The sequence below is a fragment of the Xiphias gladius genome, chromosome 11 (genome assembly GCF_016859285.1).
Source record: "Xiphias gladius isolate SHS-SW01 ecotype Sanya breed wild chromosome 11, ASM1685928v1, whole genome shotgun sequence".
In the NCBI taxonomy this organism is placed as follows: Eukaryota; Metazoa; Chordata; class Actinopteri; order Istiophoriformes; family Xiphiidae; genus Xiphias; species Xiphias gladius.
Window position 1 is genome coordinate 15739934 of NC_053410.1, and position 20723 is coordinate 15760656.

General features: G+C 38.2%; 1 protein-coding gene across 7 annotated transcripts; it reads right to left on the reverse strand.

The window, feature by feature from the left end:
* Nucleotides 1–672: 672 nt before the first annotated feature.
* Nucleotides 673–13025, reverse strand: hmgcll1 (3-hydroxymethyl-3-methylglutaryl-CoA lyase-like 1). Of its 7 annotated transcripts, XM_040138421.1 has the most exons (10): nucleotides 12918–13025; nucleotides 12829–12849; nucleotides 11273–11350; nucleotides 10683–10790; nucleotides 10228–10323; nucleotides 9878–10026; nucleotides 8927–8990; nucleotides 8226–8414; nucleotides 1187–1312; nucleotides 673–777 (listed from the first exon to the last, which is right to left on the reverse strand). In XM_040138421.1, the coding sequence occupies exons 1-10, from the start codon at nucleotides 13023–13025 to the stop codon at nucleotides 673–675; spliced, it is 1044 nt and encodes a 347-aa protein (XP_039994355.1). The 7 variants fall into 7 exon arrangements, with proteins under 7 accessions (XP_039994355.1, XP_039994358.1, XP_039994354.1 ...); XM_040138424.1 differs by lacking the exon at nucleotides 12829–12849 and having other exon boundaries at nucleotides 9992–10026; nucleotides 12930–13025; XM_040138420.1 differs by lacking the exon at nucleotides 12829–12849 and having other exon boundaries at nucleotides 12930–13025.
* Between the last annotated feature and the right edge of the window lie 7698 nt (nucleotides 13026–20723).

Sequence of the window (20723 nt, forward strand, 5' to 3'; positions counted from 1 at the left end):
GGATAGTAATTCAGCAAATAGCCATAGCAGACCAGCAATTCAATTCTTATTCTGTTACTTTTATTTTATAAGGCCACTGAACAATGCAAAGTAATAAAAGTGACTGACCATTAATGGGTTTATTTGTCAGAGTGAAATAAATGTGAGAGAGCTTTAAAACAGGAGTGGATAATTCAGCCTGTAAAAAGGCCAGTATGTATTCGTAACTCATCAAGTCATCAATCTAGACCTCTATCGCAGAAAAATCCTCATCTTGATAGAGTCAGTTGTTTCCCTCTAGTCATTTTCAAGCCGGTTTGATCTTTCCTTGCTCTTTCATAATGTCCAAACATAATGAGCAGAAAATAAGCCAACCAGAATATCACCTAAAAATTTAGATAATTAGGAAGATCACAATGGTACTTCAAGTCTGAAAAATCTCCCAAATGTGGAAATGAACTGAAAAATAGGAAACTAAATTTGAAAGAGTTGGTTTTGGAACACCAATGGTGAAATTTTGTGATTATTCTTGAGAGAGAGAGCTCTATTGGATAACTCAGACAGTTTAAAACGAGGAACCATGTACTTCAAATACAGCAGCATAGGCAACACATTTAAAGGCAGCAACAACAGGGGAAGCACTTAAAGGGAAAAGAGTCAAATTATTTAAACGCACTCCTTTACAGAAACACATCACAGTGTCCTGCCTCTGGCCTGGCCAACCTTGGAGTTGGTCTTGCGACATAAAGCGTTGCAGATAAAGTCACCGGCCTCTATGACTTCAGCGAGGTTCACACCCTGAAAAAAAAAAAAAAAAAAAATTGTAGTATCAGTAAAAGTGCAGTGTCTACAAAGTGATGTAATGTGGGTCAGATGAACAAAAAGTGCAACCGTAAAGGCACGCTGCTCCTGGAAGTGTGCAACAGGTGACAGAAAACTAAGCTGCAGTGAAAATATTCCACCAGCAGGGGTAGGAATTGTTAAATAAATTGTTCCTGAGAAGGTGCATTCAACACCGTGGGCCTGTGCAAAGTTGTGTAAAACCACTGATATTATAAAATAAACATTTGCAGAGCAGTATGTTTGCACAGTGATCTGTTTATGTTAATGAGCTCAGAAAGATTGTATGAGTGTGGCTGATGTGTTGGGATTGTAAAGATATAAAATACAACAGGTCTGTCAACATGCACTGCGGAGACATACTTACTGTTTCGATACCCATGCCATGGAGCATGTAGAGGACATCCTCTGTGGAAACATTGCCAGACGAACCCTGAGCGTACGGGCAGCCTCCCAGGCCAGCTACTGCAGAATCCACCACACAGACCCCCATCTGCAAGGACACACAACAGAGACATTGAGCACGTCCACACGGGCTTCACCTCAGGTAAAATCCAGAAACAAAGATCCTTGTTCTGTTGAATTGTTCTACCCGCTGCAGCGTGCCCTGCCAGGCCTGCGGTCGTGTTTTACAGCTGTTTAGGAGAACTGTGGGCTTATGTCTTGAAGATGAGTGGGCACAGAATGTCCCACAGTATGGCTTAGTCATCCTCTTTGTCAGCTCAAACCACCAGCCCCACATAATTATGGCCTTGTTCCTATGAGAGGAACATTATAAATGCTGAACAGAACATTTCATATGTTCCTGATTCTCCCGGTTACTCATGTTTTTACAGCACTACTCTGCCCTTAACCATGGGGATTCACTTTCTTGCCACACTGAGAAGACATTTTTTCCTTGGCTGGATGGTGTCCTTTTACCCTATGCCAACAATACCGGGATTGTAACATTACTACTCAAATGTGCAGTTACTACAAATAATCATTAACGTCATTAATTATTTCGCAGATGTACTTAGGATGTAAGGGTCATTAGCTGCTTACAATCAATATTTGAAGGAAAACATTTATTTCTGTTTCTTTTTTTCTTTGTTTGTTTTTTTCTGACTACAGTATCAAATCTAATCTCAATATGAAAATTTATGAAGGGTTTCTGTTTTTTTTTTTTTTTTTTTTGAGCAGCTTACCAAACATGTTAAAATGCTCCTCAGGAAATCTTAGTTTGCTGCTTTGTTTAAACTAATTTTGACATCCCAGGGCAAGTTCTTCATTTGAGATATACTTTCAAATTTCTCTGAACGCAGATATTACATAAAGACATGGTGCTTGCCATGTAAGTGTAGAGCCTAACCACAAGTACAACCTTTGTTTTCACACCAAAAAATGAAGAAGCCAGACCTTCAGTTTTTCAGAGTCATTACGGACTAAGGTCTCGGGATGTTTTCCACATGTCCCTGGGATCGTCATGAGAATATCGAAGATGTTTTCCAGCTTCCGTGGCAGAGCCAGATTTCAGAGGATCCCTCAGTGAGACAAAATTAACACGCTGATCCTCTCAGTGGCACTGGGACGTGAGGGACTTTCACCCCATGGAGCAGGACATAGCAAGCTAAATTGAAAGAATCTCTATTGCCTTTTTTTTTAGAACAATGCTGCTAATTGGTTGCTTTTTCTCCAGACAAGAACCTACTTCTTTCAGGGGCTGTCTGAGCCAGCCGTAATTGCTGTTTGTATTGGCAAGGGAAGACGAGGAGGTGGGGTAGAAGGAGGAGGAGATCTACTCCGGTGTGTGCAGTGCACGAGATTTCCAGACCTTGGTTAAAGCCAGAGCAGGATATTGTACTAGGCAAAATTTTTGTAGTATAAACACAGAGTTGTAATCTACCATGCCAATCCTCTCGCTTTCAGCTGCTAACCGTGTAAGGCCAGGGGTCTTCAGCATACTGTTTCCAAGAGGAACAAAACAGACCCTTCAGCAGCGTGCCCCGTTCCTCTGGACCGTTATCGCGCAGGGATTGGTGGTCAGCAGCTCGAGCTTGCCAATGCTCAGTTAAGTTCACACTGCCCAGAAACCAGATGTTCACTCAGTGTGAAAAAGCCATATCCAGTGCGCTGTGGCTATATAAAAACAATACATTCCTGGGTAACGACACAGTGCATTTTCAAACTTGCATGATTTGGGATAAGCTTGTTGACATTCTACACGCTGAGTGGACGAGGCTGAAGATGGACATGCTCCCATTTTGGTTTTATAACTGCGTCAGAGAGAGAGAGGGCGAGAGAGAAAGACAGAGTGTGTGTTCAGTGAGGGATATGAAGCAGTGATGCTTTAACCACTGCTACATAAACTGGGAAGCTGAAGGAAAACTGTCACAGATATACTGCTGACACTTATATGACCTCTTTTCAGGAACATATAAATAAGTTTGCCACATGGAGAGCAAAGCCCAGATATTGGAGGGTAGCTAGGATATAGACAATACAAATGGTCTTAATATAGCAAAAATTCTGATCCTAATTTAAAATCCTGCTGCTTTAAAACTCTTCAATTTTATGTCTTTACGCCTGGGTGAAAGCCGTGTGGTCAGTAAGAGGGAAATAAAACCATATTTAACTTTATCACCCAAAAAAGTGAATGTATTTGGTCGGAGCTGCCAAAACTATAGAAAGTAAATCTACAGAGACAATCCATAAAAAAATAGTACAAAAACTACTAACTGGCACATTAAACATAACTGTTACAACCGTTAACGTGTTTTAATTTATTACAATAAAAAAGACCAGAAAGCTGTGTGTATGCGTCAGGCATCCTTAGCATTTACTTGAAAGATGATTTTTTTGTTCATTCTTGTCGGTTATTGTAAAGTTCTGAATGTGATACTGCATCTGATCTGTAATGGTTTTTACATTATATTTCCTTCTATTTATGCTTTATCCTCTTACATGTGCTTTGATGCTGTTCTGTCGGGTTTTTTATTTTATTTTATTTTTTTAAGGCTTGTTTGTTTCTTTTCATGTGTAACATCAACTCACCCAGGAGCTGCAGGTGAAAATTAGCCTTCTGACCAATACTGAGACGTTCACATCATATTAATGTCAATTAATTTGAGTTGTCCCTGATAAATAAATGAAAAAAGTTTAATCATGAAATTTAGTGCACAACATGATGTGATTATATATAACTGTATACTGTACTAAAAGAAAGTAAAACCACTTTTAATGTTTTGTTTTTACTTACCATCTTTTAGTATCTATAAAATGTATTATTTACTATTAATATTATTTTGTGATTCGATAGAATATGATTCCATAATTTTAATTTAAGGTAGAGAGTGGGTAATTATTTATTAATGGCTGTGATCATGTGGGGTTTTCCTCTGAAAACAGCACTTCACTACTGAAGAGTGACAATGACAATGATGATGATGTCGACAGTGATGATCATGATGATAGCGATGGTGAAGAACACCATGGTCATAATATGCCAATATTATAAATGTCAGTAATAACATTGTCATATCAATATCTGCAAATGAGGCCAACATAAGGACGCATGGCTGAACAGTGCCTCATGGACAGAGACCAAAGAAAATACTGCAGATGAATGTTATTGTTAGTGGAGAGCTCAAGTGTGAGCACAAACAGGTTGTGCTGTATTCCCCAGCTGCAGCAGTACATAATACAACAAAATCGTGGGTAAGAATAAATAATTTTCCTTGCCAAGCCTGTGAAATCTAAGTATATACATTGTCATTGTGTGACCTGCCAGGAGTAGGTTTGTAACAAAGCCCCCCAGACCTCATGAAAAAAAGAAGAAAGAAGAAAAAAAAAGAAAAGGTACAAAGACTGAGGAATGTCTTTATCAGGAACAAAAGAGGTGACTCAAGGCTGACAGCGCTGGGGGAATTCATTTCTCTCCCAGTTGGTGGTGTGGACGTCTGGCACACAGTAATGAAAAACTATGATAAAATCTTTCATTTCCATCTTGTTTATGGGTGAGCAAATGGTAGGCTAAATATTCCCGGCTGCTATTACTTTCTGTGGCCACGGGGCAGCTGTGATGAATCATTGTGAGTATGATCCACAGAGGAATTTCACTGTCCCTCTGAGCTTTTTCACTCCGCTGTCCAAAATCAAAGCTAACTTTAAAAATATTTGCTACTTTACACATGGACATTGGTGAGCTTTACTTCAGCACAGTGTTACATTTTAAATTAAACCATAATTTCCCACAAATAAATGCTCTGCTGTGTTTTGTGCCTTGAAAGAGTTGACTAAAAATCATGCTTTTTTGAGGATTACACTGAAAAAGGGTCAGGTGCAATAACTATTTGTTAATGTCAGTTAATCAGTTATTTAAATAGAAATTGGAAGTATAGTTGGAAGTCTTAATACAATGTCATGTATTCTTGTTTTATAACTCTCATAAACATTATTAATTTAATTTATGAGTTAATTATATTACTATTTATTTATTAATGCTACTTAAGCATGCAGATTTTATGTCGTAGACAGGAACGGAGTTAGAAGTAATAACTGGCCTACTTTTGTCTATTTAAAAAAATAAAATATCAGGAAATAATTGTGTGTTGTAAGTGAAAATCTTCCAGGTACAGCAAATAACTAGTTACTGTATTTCCCAGTATTAACATTAAGGTGCTTTGTCTTTAGTGGGTTTGTAACTCTTGTTAATTATTTGTTTCCTGGTCATAAAACTAGGTCCTTTTTATTCTTGGGTGATACTGTGCAACAGTGCTGCACATCTATGACGTTACCGCGGTAATTATGCAGTAACTTACGCAAACTAAAAGTCACAAGGCATAATTATCTTCAGCGCACAAGATATTAACAGTTCTGTGGAAATAAAGGGCTACCGGAGTTTCTCAAGTTGGGTCTGCAGCTGCGGTGCTGTTCATTGCGTGCTCAGCAGCGAGTGAATGAAGGGATCATTTTCCACTGGCCTTTAAGCACAGCATTGTCAGAGTTCAACAGCCAAGCGACAGATGAGTTAGAAGCCCCCCAGGGCCCTTCTATCCACCTAGCGCTCGGTTGCTTTGTCCAACAGACAGTGAATAGGTGAGCCTTTGTGCTGACCCCCTCACATCTGTTGACCCGCCCAGCCCCCAATGAGCTTCCTCATCTTCAATGACATTATGCTCCAGAGAAATGATACAGCCATATCTGCATTACCTCTGTTTTATGTCTGGATTTATGTCAGTTTTACACTCGCTACGGGCGACGAGAGCCCTTCGAAAGGGCTTTATAACCTAATTAAATTTTTGTGAGCTGTGTATATTAGAGTATATTACTGTAACAGTTAATGAAGGTTTTTTTTCTTCACTACAATGCATGTTTACTGTGATGGGAAGGCACTTTGGAAATATCTTCTGTTCAACAAGATTCTGGGATTTTTGTGTCATTGGGCAGTTTGTGAATCATCTTACTTTGTGGGGAGGCTCAGCTCATGTTTCTTAATGCCCCTCTTCCTTGTTGACTGATGGGTCCTGGTTTTCTGTGTGTCCCATTGTAACCTACACATTTGTTTCGGGCCTTCTCAAAACTCGCCGAACAGAGGATACATTCATAATGCCGTAAACTGACACATCGTCATTAAAGCTCAGGGCAGATTCCGGTTTACAGTGAGTTTCATAAACATTTTGGCAGCCACACATTGTTTTACTCTTCAGGTCCATACTCAAAATGACAACATTTGTTTAAGAGGAGATGTCAACAGTATTTTTGATATATATTATATTATTTATATAAGATCTAGATCATAGAAGCTCTAAAATACTTTAATTTGATTTCAAACAACCTTAAATGGCCAAAATAATTGGCCTAATTGATGTGACTTTAATTTCCTTTTGCCTGATTCCAGTGAAAAATAAACACTACTTTCCACTGCTCATTATAAAAATGAAGAAAAGATGCTGTTTTTAAATGTACTGCAACTTGTGCCTTGAAAATTGTCTAAAAAGATGGATTGGGAGCAACTTAACATATGATTATCCCCAGCAGGAAAAATGATTTAAAGTCTCGGAAAAGACTTATGATCTCTACAATGTTGGCAGTTACCTAAGGAAGTTGAAAGATATCCTGGAACAAGAATCACCAGCCCGACTTTGCTTCCACATCTGGCTGCTCCTCTTCATGTCATCATGACTAACAACACTGATGTATGCAAAGGCTGGGCATTTATCCATAGACGGCCTGCGGTTCTCCACAAGAATATTTCTATCCATCATAAGGAGAAGGATGCCCATGTGCAGGACTAGATGCCCAAAGAATCCTTGCCAAACCACGTGGAAACCAGAGGGAAAAGCTGCCAGATAATTTAACATGAGAGGATGTGAGGATCAAGAGGATGATGCATTACAGAGGAAAATCTGCACTTCCAACTCTGAGGTAAATGTGCCTCCTCTTCTAATCATGCCAGTATTTGTAAGCCCTCTATAAGCCTCCGCAAGATAAAGTATTGCCACTTTTCACATCTCTAACGCAAAGATCAAGATGCTTTTTTTCATACTTTTCTTCTCATAAAGATGTATGAATGAGAAGCATGACTCACACCTATCCTCCCAGAATTATCAGAGCTCACGTCTTCCTTTTCCTCAGAAAGGCATGGGACTTTTTTCAAACTTTCTTGCTCTTTCCTCGTCGTTTTCCCAGAATTCACCGGTCCCTCCACCCAACTTCTGGAGCAGCCTTGGAGCGGTTCCCCTTCATTAAAGGACTTCCATAAATGCACAGTCTTGCCAGAGAGAAAAGCACTTGTAAACCCTTACCACAATTTCTTTTAGAAAAATGGATGGATTATATATTAACCATAATTTTGGGTTTGGGGTCCAGGGAGAGCTGGTTTGTTTGTGTGTCTGCTTGTATTTTCTTTTGGCCCTTGTTTTTCTCTTTTGCTCTAACTGTTAATGTTTATGTTTATGTCTTTTGTGTCTAATGATCCTCTTGTAAATCAAACTGTCCATCTCATGGGGTGTATCCGTGAAGTTTGAAATAATTTATATTGGACATTTTTGGATGGGTTCATCTTAGCTTTACAATCATCCTTTACGTCATAGAACTGCTAAACCTATGAAAGTACGGAGGGTCAAGTTGAACAAGTTGATGCAGTTAGGCAAAATGCAGTAAATGTTTTAATAGACGGTTTGGCTAATGTCTTATTTTTGTTGTCGAAAACAATTAAAAGTAAGTTCTAGTTTGTTGAAAGTCTTAACTAAATCAATAGAGCCTGTTTTCCCACTACTTCTACTACTAGCTCTACTTTCTCTTCTACTAATAGTTATAAAACTCATATAATACTAATGATCATAACATAATCAATCATTATGGTCAGGAGTGATAGTATAAGTAATAGTTTGTGGGAAGAGTGGGTATATTGTATGAGTTCTTACCTGAAGTGCAGTTAGGATGTTGGGCAGTGCTTGCCCGTAGGTGTCATGGCAATGAACTGCTAGAGCGCTGGTGGGCACCTCCTTCATCACACTCTGCAGCATCTTAAACATGGAACCTGGATTACCAACACCGATGGTGTCCCCCAAGGAAATCTCACAGCAGCCCATTTCGAATAACCTCTTTGCCACCTAGAGAATAGTAAAAATGTGGCAACGATTCTCTCATTAAAAGGAAGATGTTATATTTCATCGATAAAGACAGTTCAGTCTGCAGTTACAGTAGGTAGTATGAAGAACCTGCGGCAGTAGTGGATTTTTAGTGTTAAACATTAGTTTCAAAATCCTAACAGAAGTTTATTCCTGCTAGAAAAAAACACCACCTCATTACCAGACAATTATACGTGCTGTTGAGATAAGAGCCTGCTCTCCTGTAGTTTGATGAAATGAGCATCACATCATAAATTCATTGTGCATATAAAATGAGAAAAAAATGCATGAAGATGCATGAAGAAAACTGGCAGTAACAGTTACCTAACCTTGAACGACGTAAGCTTCCAGTCTACAGTATATGTCTACAAGACCTGAGTGTAGTGAACGTTGTGTGGTTATAATATTTCAAAATGAGCATTCAGCAACACTTTCTCAACTGAATGTCTCAGTAAACATGAAGGCGTAATAGGAATGTCCAAAGCTAATCTCACCTCAGCAACTTTGGAAGGTTCAATGTGTCCCTCGTAGGGGCATCCGAGGGCACAAGAAACATATCTGAAAGAGGACAACATCTGTGAGAACTCGAATGGGTTTCTGTAACAATTGATAGCATGTGATGGTATTGACTAACCATAAAAACTAAACAACTGCTGTGGATGGAGTAGCAATTCCTGTAACGTGGAGAACTTCAAGCTGCTGATTATTTTATTATTGTGTTTTTTGTATTCCTGGTAACAGATTTATACTGTATGTAGGCCACATTCACTGAAATAAAAATCACCAGTCTGAAAAGCCAAATATTTCACTTTTGCCTGTTGGTGTTAGATGGACTCGCTCAGTTTAAATAAGGATAAGGATAAGAACATTGCTGTTGATTCTGATGTTTTTTGGGCTTTTTATTTTGGCTATTCATCTGTTTATCAGCGAGACATCTCAAAGGAACACAAAAAAAATTTTGCACGAGATTTGGTGCACAGATCGGTGATTAGGTATTGATGGCAATCCAAACCTCAATTCTTTGCCATTTGTAAATTATTAAACATTATTTGGCTCTTAGAAAGAGACAGTGTTTACACTAATCCACTCTTGTTGTAATGTGTTTGTCTGTTTTGGATGAAAAGGTTCATCTAATCTAAGAAAACATTACTTTTCCATGTTTGACAAAAGGCACAGCTATGTTCAGTAACTTACCCTGTCTGGTTTGCTCTAATGTCCATCTGGACTTGTGGTTTTCTAATGCATAGATACAGCCTGGTGAACATCTGGAACTTTGCTATAAAGGTATCATTACTGAATTGTGTGTTTTTCTCCTACATACAGAAACAGTATTTTCAACTGTTTTGTTTTCATTTGGAGTAAAAGAATAAATGTGATATTCAGAGTAAAATCAGAAAGTGTTTCCACTCATTGTAAGTAACAATTAATATATAGCCATTACTAACCCGCGGACTGGAATTTGTTGCTCTTTGGCAGTGTTAATGACTTCCTCAAATCTCACCATGCTTTCATCAATAGAGCAGTTAATATTCTTTTTATTGAAGGTTTCAGATGCTGACCCAAACACTGCCACTTCAGTAGCACCAGCTGCAACCTTAAAACAGGAAAGAAAAAAAAAAAACAGCAACTTGTGAAACCGCTTTGAACACTTTGTTGAGGTTACAATTACATAAGTGCAGTAATTATCGGGCGAAAAAGAATGTAGTGCAAACAGTTAACTCAAATCGGCAATCATGAGTAAACAGCTATGGTTTATAGCAGAGATCATCAGACTGAATTGAAAATTAATGCTTACAGCGTCCTGGAAACCCTGCATGTTAGGCGTCAAAACAGGGTACCGAACGTGAGGTGCTCTCTGGATTCCTCTGAGTACGTCAGTGTGGTCTGCCATCTAAATGAAGGGGGTGGCATATGATGTAGAAAAATAAACCTTTAACATCATCTGAACATGTTCCTGAGAATACATCAACCTGCACAAATGTTTTCGGATGCTTGTATGCAGCAGACGATCAGCAGCAGAATTCATTTTTTATGTCGCATTTCTTAGTATTGACAAAACATGTTGCCATTTGCTCTTTTTCAGGAAGTAAATAATGGAACAGTTCATGGTGAATATCTTAAAATAGTCTTTCCAAATTTTCTTTACAAGGATGCCAGAGAAGCAGATTTTCCTCAGTAGTTATGCAGACAAGGAAGAGAGCCTAATAAATCACTCAGCACCCTTTTGCCAACACAAAGAAGAGTAATTACCTGCGGTACCCACTTTGAAGAGACAAAGCTGGTGGCCTCGATCACAGGCAGGCCTGTTCGTGAGAGCATGTCTATCAGCTGGATTTTCACCCCTGTCGGAACAATTTCCTGGGGGAACAATGAAACTGAAACAGCTCTTTCTGGACTTGATTCCACTCAAGATGGAAGATACAACAAGCAGATATTTGGTAGATTTTATTTATTTATTTATTTATTTTAATATGCTGCTTGCCAATCACATTGACACCTTTATTCACATGCTGAATCTTGCACTTGCTCGATAATTATGGATTTCTCAAAATATATATATATATATGTATAACTACTGGCGCGCAATAAGGAAATGATAAAGCTGTGACATGCTAATCAGAGTAAACTAAGCCAGGAGTCGTGTCATCTTTCCTATTCAATTTCAAAGAAAATGTGAAACATATGCTCCTGGCAATTATGGCACACAAACCATATGTTATAGATTGTTTTAAGTATGACATATATAGAAAAAAATGGGGGGTTCCAGGGGTGATCGTGTATAGTAATACAAATCAAGGGCGCATATAAATGAGATTCCTTACTGAAATGACAGGGTATACCTTTTCATTTTGAAGTCCATCTCTCGGCCCAACCTCAACAATTTTAACAAACTCTGGATACTCATGTCCTGTAATGGTCTGGAAAAATATCAAAGAGAAAAAGAAAATAGAATAAGGAGAGGAACAGCATTCAACAGGATACTGAACGCAAGCACTCAGTCATCCTTTTGGTGTGGGATGCTCCAGGACATGTCATTTCTAACGACTCTCTACCTCAAAGCCAGATGAAACCTGATAACGAAAACATACCTAAGCTTGTCAGGTCATTGGGATGCAAACTAAGGAGATGTTTCATAGAGAAACAGCTGGGAAAGAAGCTAAGGGTAACACCACGTAAACCACAAAGGATATTCTGAGGATCAGGGTATTTTTTTGTTCTGGAGCTCATACTTCTAGAGAAAAAGCTCTGGATGAGCTTAAATGTAAAACCTCAACAGGGATTCAATATTACACAATTTATATAACATTAGCTAACTTCTGAAACTGAGTGATAGTGACATTCAATAAAAACACCAGGTACCTGACTAAAAACCGCCTCACTTTCTCATCAGCTTTCGTTCATTAGGTAGCAGAGAAAACAAACATGCTAACAGATTTGGCAGCTTACCACTGTTATTGCTAACAGCTAATGGGGCAGGAAATGTGAAAAAATGGGAAAAAACAACATCTGTTTAGAAAATGTATTGTATCGTCATAGACTAATATACCAAACGCTACAGTAAAAGTAACAATATAGGGTTGCAACTAATGATTATTTTTAGTAATCTGATGATTTTTTGCAATTAATCGATCAATCGTTAGTCTCTTAAATGTCAAAAATAGTAACAAAAGGACCTTTTTTATTCCCCTGAGACAAAGGTGATGCCTCAATTTGGCCAAAACTGAAACAGATTTAGGTTACTGTGATTTATGTCAAAGAAAAGCAGAAAATCCTCACATTTGATAGGCTGAAAAAAGAGAAAAATGACTCAGACAATTAATCAATGATCAAAATAGTTGTCAATTATTTTTCTGTCAATCGACTAATTGAATTATCAACTAATCGTTTCAGTCCTTTTAGGACTAGGATGAACAGTACTGTGGTATTGCTGATTCTTTGAGGGTAACAGTTGAAAAGGAAGCCTCCAGAGGTTGATCAGAACAGCTCAGACTCAACTGTTCGAGAAATGTGCAGGCCTCAAAACCAAAACAATGAGCTACAAGAGGCTAAAAAGCTACATACTATAGATGCTTCTTAACTGATTAATTAATATAAACTTAGCATTTGATCAGTGAGTAGTATCTGATTTTAAAGAACGATTCTTGGCAGTCTGTTACTTCACTTGGACGAAACAAATTTTTCTTTTTAAATCATTATCAGATAATCCTGCCTACTGGAGTAAGAAGAAACAGAAGTCTGCATCTATTGTCACATACAGTCAATTCAGAAAGATAAAAAGCAATTTACCATTCTTATTCAGAGAGAATCCCATGCATCCTTAAAAACACAGTAGTATGTAAGTAGAGCAGAATTTCAGCTGAAGAGGACCATTACATAAGCAGCACGCAGCATCCACGCTGTCATCACTGGCTGGCTGCTGTGCAGCCTCTCTGTCATGAGAGAGTCATGTGGCAGAGCATGTGCAGCAGATTAGAAACAAAAAACGACGACGCCCACCTTCTCCTCCTGCAGCCAGCGTCTCAGCCATGGGTAGTCCTGGATGAGTTGCTCATAGCTCAAGCAGTGCTTCACTGTAGTGGGTACGTTACCCATCCGAATGGCTGCTGTTCAGCCCACTGCACCTCCGTATCCTCCTTGACTAACCTGCACAGACTGCTGCGGCTAATATAGCAAACTGAAGCGTTAAATCAATATGCTAATGCAGGCCCGGGTGATGGAATTAGAGGACGCCTGCAGAGGGTGGAGGATGATTCAGCTGTTGCCATGGCAGCCACATCCCTAGCAGGGAAGGGATCAAAACAGAGAGGGATGGGGGGGATAGAGAGTGAGAGAGAGGAAATGGTGTGAAGCAAAGTGGCAAATGGAGCGATATGGAAGATTAATGCTCTACTTTGGACTGGCAATTCTTGTGGAAGCATTTTGAGAAAAGATATAAAATGTGCATCCAAAAAAGGGAATGCAGGTGCAGGACAGGAAAAGGGAACAATAAGGAAAGAAGAGTCTGCACAAATGATTTATTAACAGGCTGAGTACTGAGTGCTTTCTTCACTGTGGAAGCATTTAAAACAGTACTCACTAAAAAGCCTTACAGCTGACGTTTTTATCTTGATTCAACAACAAGATTAGATGCACATTCACCTCCCTGTTCTAGTGAGAGCTGAGGGCTTCAGGGAAACATGCTGCTTTGATTGATCTTCTGTGACCTAAACAGTTGAGGGGTTTCCATTGCCAGACGTGCCACTGCTGCCAATGTCAACTGCATGGTGTAATAAAATCCCTTGTTAAGCCAGGGCAACATTTACCAGAGAAAGAGCCATTCTTCTGAACCCAGATGTTAACAATAGAGGGGCTCAATGAAGTCCTAACATTCAACCATCTCACTACGCTAAACTGCTCTGTGATGAGAGACCCCTACCCCTCTCACAGGGGAGGAAGGCGACTCACATGATCAGCCCTGAAAAAGCCTTTTTTCTAGCAGACTTCAAGGTTGATGTCTATCAGTTGCCACCCGCTAAAATTTAACATGCCTTTTGGTGTATTACCTCTAATCATTTATTCACGGTCCTCTTACATACAGACAAACATGGAATGCAGTGGTATTAATGATTGACTTTTGAAGTATAGAACTTTTAAACCTGAAAATTACAGCAGTTTAGTAGTGCCTCTCCAGAAAAATACAAACAGATCAGTATCACCTTATCATTTTAAAAGTTTATTGTTATAACAAGATGTTTTCACATTATAACAAGATACTTTTGTCTTATTACAACTTACAAACTTATCACTTCATAACAAGAAACGTCTCTTGTTATAGCAATATACTATTTATCTTGTTGTAACGTGAAATGTTTCACGTGACAACAAGATAAATTGGTCTCGGGCAGAGGTGGACTCCGTGATACTATTTGTACTGAGGTTGTGAACTAGCACAGTATCATGCACTGTGCACAATAACAGAATCTCACCATGTCTCAGCCAAAGCATGAGGCAGGACTTATTTAAATTGTGCAAAAGACTCATATTCCTCAATTTATCTGTGCTCCACACACCATTTCCTCATTCGAGTTATAACAGTATAGGCTAAGAGATCACGTTATAATGTGAAACGTTATAACAAGATAACTGTTAATTATATCAACAGGAAAAGTTTCTTGTTATGACGTGATAAGTTTGTATGTTGTAATAACATGAAAACATCTTGTTATAACGATAAACTTCTCACGTTATAACATGATACTGATCCATTTTTCTTTTTCTGACGTAGCAGCTTTATGATCCTGTAGAAAATTTTTTTTAATTCATTCGAAATAATTTCAGGGTTTTAGTGGTTATTTGGGCTGAAAATTCTTTTCAGATGGCTGTAAATTTGTGCTTTAAAGACATCAAAGCTCAGAAATAATGTAAACAGCAAATTTTGCAAAAGCACTAAATTAGTGCAAATTATTTCTATAATAAGTCTGCTACCATAAAGCACATGGCTGGGTATACTGTATGAAGAACCTCTTAAATAAATATGTTATGGAACTAATTTTAATGCAACAATTCCTAATAATATCACAAAGTAAGGTTGAGAAACCTTTTACCACCGTAACAAATGTAATTCATCATTTATATTTGCTGTCTATTGTCAGAAAAACAACTTGTCTTTTCAAGGAAAAAGTGCCTTCTCAATGTTTCTTTTTCAGTCAGTGATAACTGCGTCAATCACTTAAGCCTAACCGGCCTTTTAACATTTCTACTTTCAAGGAAACTCGGCAGCTACAGTTTATCTTGACAAATACCAGCTGCAGAGTGTCAATTTAAAGAACTGGTCTTCAGGGGCTTTCCTGCATTTAGGAATCAAAGCAATGCAGGTGAGTAGAAACTTTAATGTTAAAGACGTGACGTAAGTAGAGGAAGATTTGACATTTTACAGAAAAACGATACCTTGAAAAAGTTCATCTGACATCTGTGAGAAAAAGAAAAATAGTTTTTTGTAAGATATCAGATAGATATTAAAAGTTGGGTGTGGTTTCAAGCTAACACTGATATGTGAAGCGTCTATAATAACATCTTTCTGTAGTTCATACATTATTTTGGTATCAGAATAACAAAAAATTTGAGATTACTTTTAATGTAATTGTTTGTTTTAGAGTGTACACAGGATGGAGGATTCTCAGGAATCTCTGTGTCAGAGTTTGGCATTTGACACTCAAATCAAATGTTTTTTTGTTGTTTTTTTTCTATCACAACAGCATTCACAGATTTACATCTTCCCAAACGTCAGAAATCACTGCCCATATGCTTGTCTTGTACAGTGAAGTAAGGTAGGATAATGAAGTGTCACAGAATGAAAGTTCAGTCTAATTGCCAGGCTACTGACAAATAAAGACAACTTCACAAACTTTAGGATGTTTTCTACAAGATTAAACTCTGTAAATGGACAATGCTTTTTTTTAGATCAGGCAAACAGATATGCCTTGACAGGAAAAACGATGTCTCTTCACCAGTTCTTAAGCTGTCTCCCGAGAACAATATATTTTTCACATGAGGGTTTTGGAGACCAAGCAGATGATGACTGCTTCGAAATATTAAATAAAAATCAAACAGTACAAATGTCACAAGATGTTTCTGCACTGGAAAACGTTGCATATAAAAGAAAGAGACTATTCTCTTTTTTGTACTGAGAAAGAAACAGATGTGAATAACAGTACTTTATGGAGTACAGGTTTCGGCATGGCATGAAAGAGGTTTTAAGCTCTCAGATATATACTGAAAACAAAGTGGGAGAAAGAAAACAGGAAGCAGATTAAATCAATTTTCATCCTCCATCCGTCTTCAATTTCTACATCATGGATTCAACTGGACTGTAACAACAAGAGAGTTCTGGTGCTGAGCGAATTGCACATTATCATCACCCCAGAAAGCAATAATCATGACATAGTCTTTCATACCCAGGGATGATGGAAGGCTTTGTTGGCTATATAGCCAGACCGATTATACCAAGTCCTATAGCAAACGACCACTTGTTGGTGTATAATAGAAACTGAATCATGCTAAGACATCCTGCACAAAAACAGCAAAGAATTAACACATATAACAAATCCCGTCTGGTGTAAGGGAAGGCATCAAGCCCATCTCGTGTCCATTATATCCAACTATGCACCAAGAGAAAAGTAGCCACCAAGACTTTTTTTTAAAAATAAAATGTAAAGCCTTTATAAAAATAGCAGCCTACCTTACAGTGTCTTCAGGAAGGCTGGCTATTCCGAGCCAACTTTCCACATCTCCCCTTAGAGACACCATGTGTGTTAAAGATTATCCTCGCAGTAATCACACCACAGAGCGTCCCGCGTCACAAAAGCCACTGACCTGTGTGTTGGGTTTGTGTCCACACATGATCATAAACAGACTGTTGAGCACTGATTTATAAGAGACAATTTCTCCTGCTTGATTTAAGTAACACTGTGCCTCTCAGGATGAAGAACATTAGTCTATATTTAATAAAGAGTGTGATCAAGAACACTTAAATCCTTGCCAGTTAATAATCAATAGTCACTCATTCTAACATGCTACAGTCTCACAAAGACACAAGCCAACACTACATTTGTCACAGACACATTCAAGCGGATTGTTTCTAAGAGCCAGATATTTATTGTACAGATTTTTATATTGTACCGTGGAGGACTTCACAGCTGGGTTATGGCTCCGGCTGGATCATAAAGCTGAGAGTTTTTCTTCGGTGTGTACAAATCCTTGGTGGGAGAAATTGAATTTCACAGCAAAATTTACAACAGGCAGAATTCACATGAATCGGGTTAAGTGGTGGCTGTTGACATCTATATTTGCGTTCTAATTAGTAGCATGTTTTGGGCATTATTTTATGTTAGTGTGAGAAGATGACAGGCCAGATACGGCAAACATCAACCTGGTAAAGTCAAATACATTTTTCTCATGAAAAGACGATAGCTGAGTCCAACAACACTTTTTGATACCTTACTTTAAACAGTATAAACACATTTTTCTACAAAAAGAAGCCCAACACTGTCAGAGTGAAATATTTATGGTGGACAGGACCCAGCGTGGGACAGTGTATTTTTCATCCTCCCACCTTTCTTCTAACACTCAACACAGTGTATTGTGCAGTAAGGTGGAAAATACCTGAAAACCCCCCATTCAGATAGCCCTAAATATTATCTTAAATATCCACTCTTAATCCTGGGAAACTTTTGCTCAACTGTTGTGTGACATCAACCCAATTTATGAATCTATAAAACCAATAAATTATAGTCGCCATTATTTAAAACCTTTTACACAGACAAGAGGCCTTTAAATACCTTTCAAAAGCTATTGAATCAAGAGGCTCTTTTAAGATCGCTAAAAGATGTGCTATTGTCTGTCTTTAATCAGCTGTAGAGATGTTACTCAGACACTGCGGTAGCTGCAGTGCTGCTGAGTAAAGTAATACCGTCATATTTCCTTTATAAACACAACTAAATACCTTTAATTACCTTGACAGTGATTACGATTAACTCGGACTCAGTCTATTAAATTCAAAGACTTGGACAAGAATGGGCTTTTTCTGAGTGTTTTCTTTTTGAAGACAACAGAGCAGCAGGTTTTAATTAAAAAAAGGGTTACCTTTACAGAATGACTTCTGTTTTCTTTCTGTCTTGCTTTGGTTCTTTATTTCTTCCTTAGTTCATAATTGTGCCCAGATATGCCATATTCCTCTGATGTACCCTGTTTTGGCTGCAAATTAAACACTGGTTTGAAAGCTCAGTGATACAATAAATCAGCATGATTTGGTTTGTTTTTTTTCCTTTGAAACTTTTTTTTTTTTTGAATTTTACGTGCTCTCTGGCATAAACTGTACAATAGATGTGTGACAGGAGGACATAACTAACCTGCACAAAAAGGAACAGCTCAGACATTGTTAGCATATCATGACAGAAGTTCTAATTTCTACTGAGACATACCCACAAAAGAATCCTGAGAGACTCATTTGATTTCCTGGATTCTCATGGAAAATATGTTTCATAAATGTTGGATGCAAAAGTAAAAAAAAGAAAATGGAAAGCCCAACCAGGATTTACTTTAAAAACACCTGCATGTAAATCCATTTTATAGCGTTATACAAAGTAAACAGAAGGTTTAAATTATAATTTATATGAATGTATTTATTGAATTATCTTGGCAGTGCTAAACAGTATTGGATAACGAAATTCACCTAGCCCATACATTTTAATGCACATGTTAAATAAACACTAAGAGCACAAGATTTGGAAATGTAGAAAAGATTTAAATGCGCAGGTGCCACCTCTAATGATAATGGGAAGTGACAGTTGAGTTCACAAACAGTCTGTTGTAACCCCAAGAACCAAAAACCCTCTCTTCTCTGGCTCGGGAAGCTAACGTGCATATGTGAATAACAAGCAAACATAACGGTGTTTCTGCGTTGCCCTCTGTGAGGACACATTCCTGGCTGGTCCTGCTGCAGCCTTGTCATACCAAACAACATGTAAAAATGTGACCCATATGGTCTCCCTTTTCAAGAGGGACTGATTGAGCTGTATGGAAGTCATAGCCCACCCACAGAATACAAATAAGGAGAACCATATGTGGGGAGATGAATTAGGTAAACTGCACAACATTTTTATTAGATACAATTTCACTTGCCTTGTGGATGGACTGCAAGGTGAGATTTTGAAAATAAACTTAGAGTGGCAGAAAGAAAAAGATCTCTGGTTAACAGAGGGTAAATCAATGAAACATGGAACTACTAAGCCAAATGGACGATAACCATTATGTTGTGTAGTTGTAATAAATTGACCCAAATGTGATCAAAGTAAGCATCATGTCAGTCATCTGACCTGACAACATTCAAATTTTAAACTCAAAGTCACAAATATAACCAGAAGTGTGCCTATACAGCAGCTGGCCTATTTAAATCCACTAAGAATGTGAACAAATGTTTAGTTTCATAGATTATGGGTATGTCCTTGCAAATCCAACTGTTCTTTTATGAAATACTGACCACATTTGATATTCGTTTCAAACACAGATGTCATCATTCAGACAACTTGTCTACTACTCAAAATACTATGAATACACAATAAATAAATCATTGATGGGAAATCAAAGTTACCGAAACCTTGAAGTAGTTCAGGAGCCACTGGCATAGAAAAATATGAAATGTAGTTTTTACTCGTTTGCCTTAAGATACTATTTCCCTTTCAATATTTCTGTTTCCTACTTTCACAAACTGTGGCTAATTATCTTGAGTTCCTTTGAATTTTAGAGGCTTATAGACTATTTATCATAGATGACTGAGACAAAACTGCACTAAAAGTGGGCTTTAATCATTATTGAAAAAGAAAACAGACTGCAAAGAATTGCAGCTTCTGTGATTGAATCCGTGATACTCATTTGTTAGAGTAGACGTCTCTGAGCAGCCTCCAAGCACGTACACCTTTTTCGGTGGTCTGACATGATCACTGGCTCGTTACAGCAGCGTTTTGTTTTTGTTTTGCAGTATTTGTCTGTGTATTTCCCGCCGGTGATGGTTTAGATTAGATACAAAAAAATGACCTGAATCATCAAGCATTTGCAACTTTTGACAGCCAGCCAGTCCCGCCTCTTAAGAGCTTCAAGATGATCTCTCCTCACTAAATATATCACATTTGCCGAACAAAAGAACATGTTCTTACCAGCCGCTCACATGGACACGTCTGTTTTCTAAATCAGGTTAAGAGAATAAACATGTTTGTGTTAGAAAGAAAATTTAATATCAGTGCCTGGAAACACATCCTGACATTATTTAAGTGTGTTTATGTAACGTCAACAGTATGTTTTGACATATATGATAAACCTGAGAGCTTGATGCATGAATAATGCACAAGAAACCCTTCATGAAAAGTAAATGGCTATGGGTTGTGACCCTTTTCCAGCTTGTTTCAGAAGTGGCCGCTGGAAGTGCTGATCTGATGAATGTCAAGGCACCTCTGACTCTCTGCAGGCTGTTTTTGACCACGGGGTCTCAGAGGAGAAGGGGCCAATGTATTAATCTACCCTGAGGATGGCAATTGTTACCCTTTCCTTTCATGTGGTGAGGAGGTTGCTGTCGAGAGGGCTGTGTAGTTTTGGAGAACTTAAATAGGAGCTCATTCACTGCAGGTCCTGCGTTACAGAAAAGGAAGAAATGTAGTTGAATTGGAAAGAATCCATGATATTAAACAGTAGATGGGATTGTGAAGTGCTAGGGGTAATAGTGCCAGGCAACAGGCCACAGGAATGCAAATCACCCTTCAA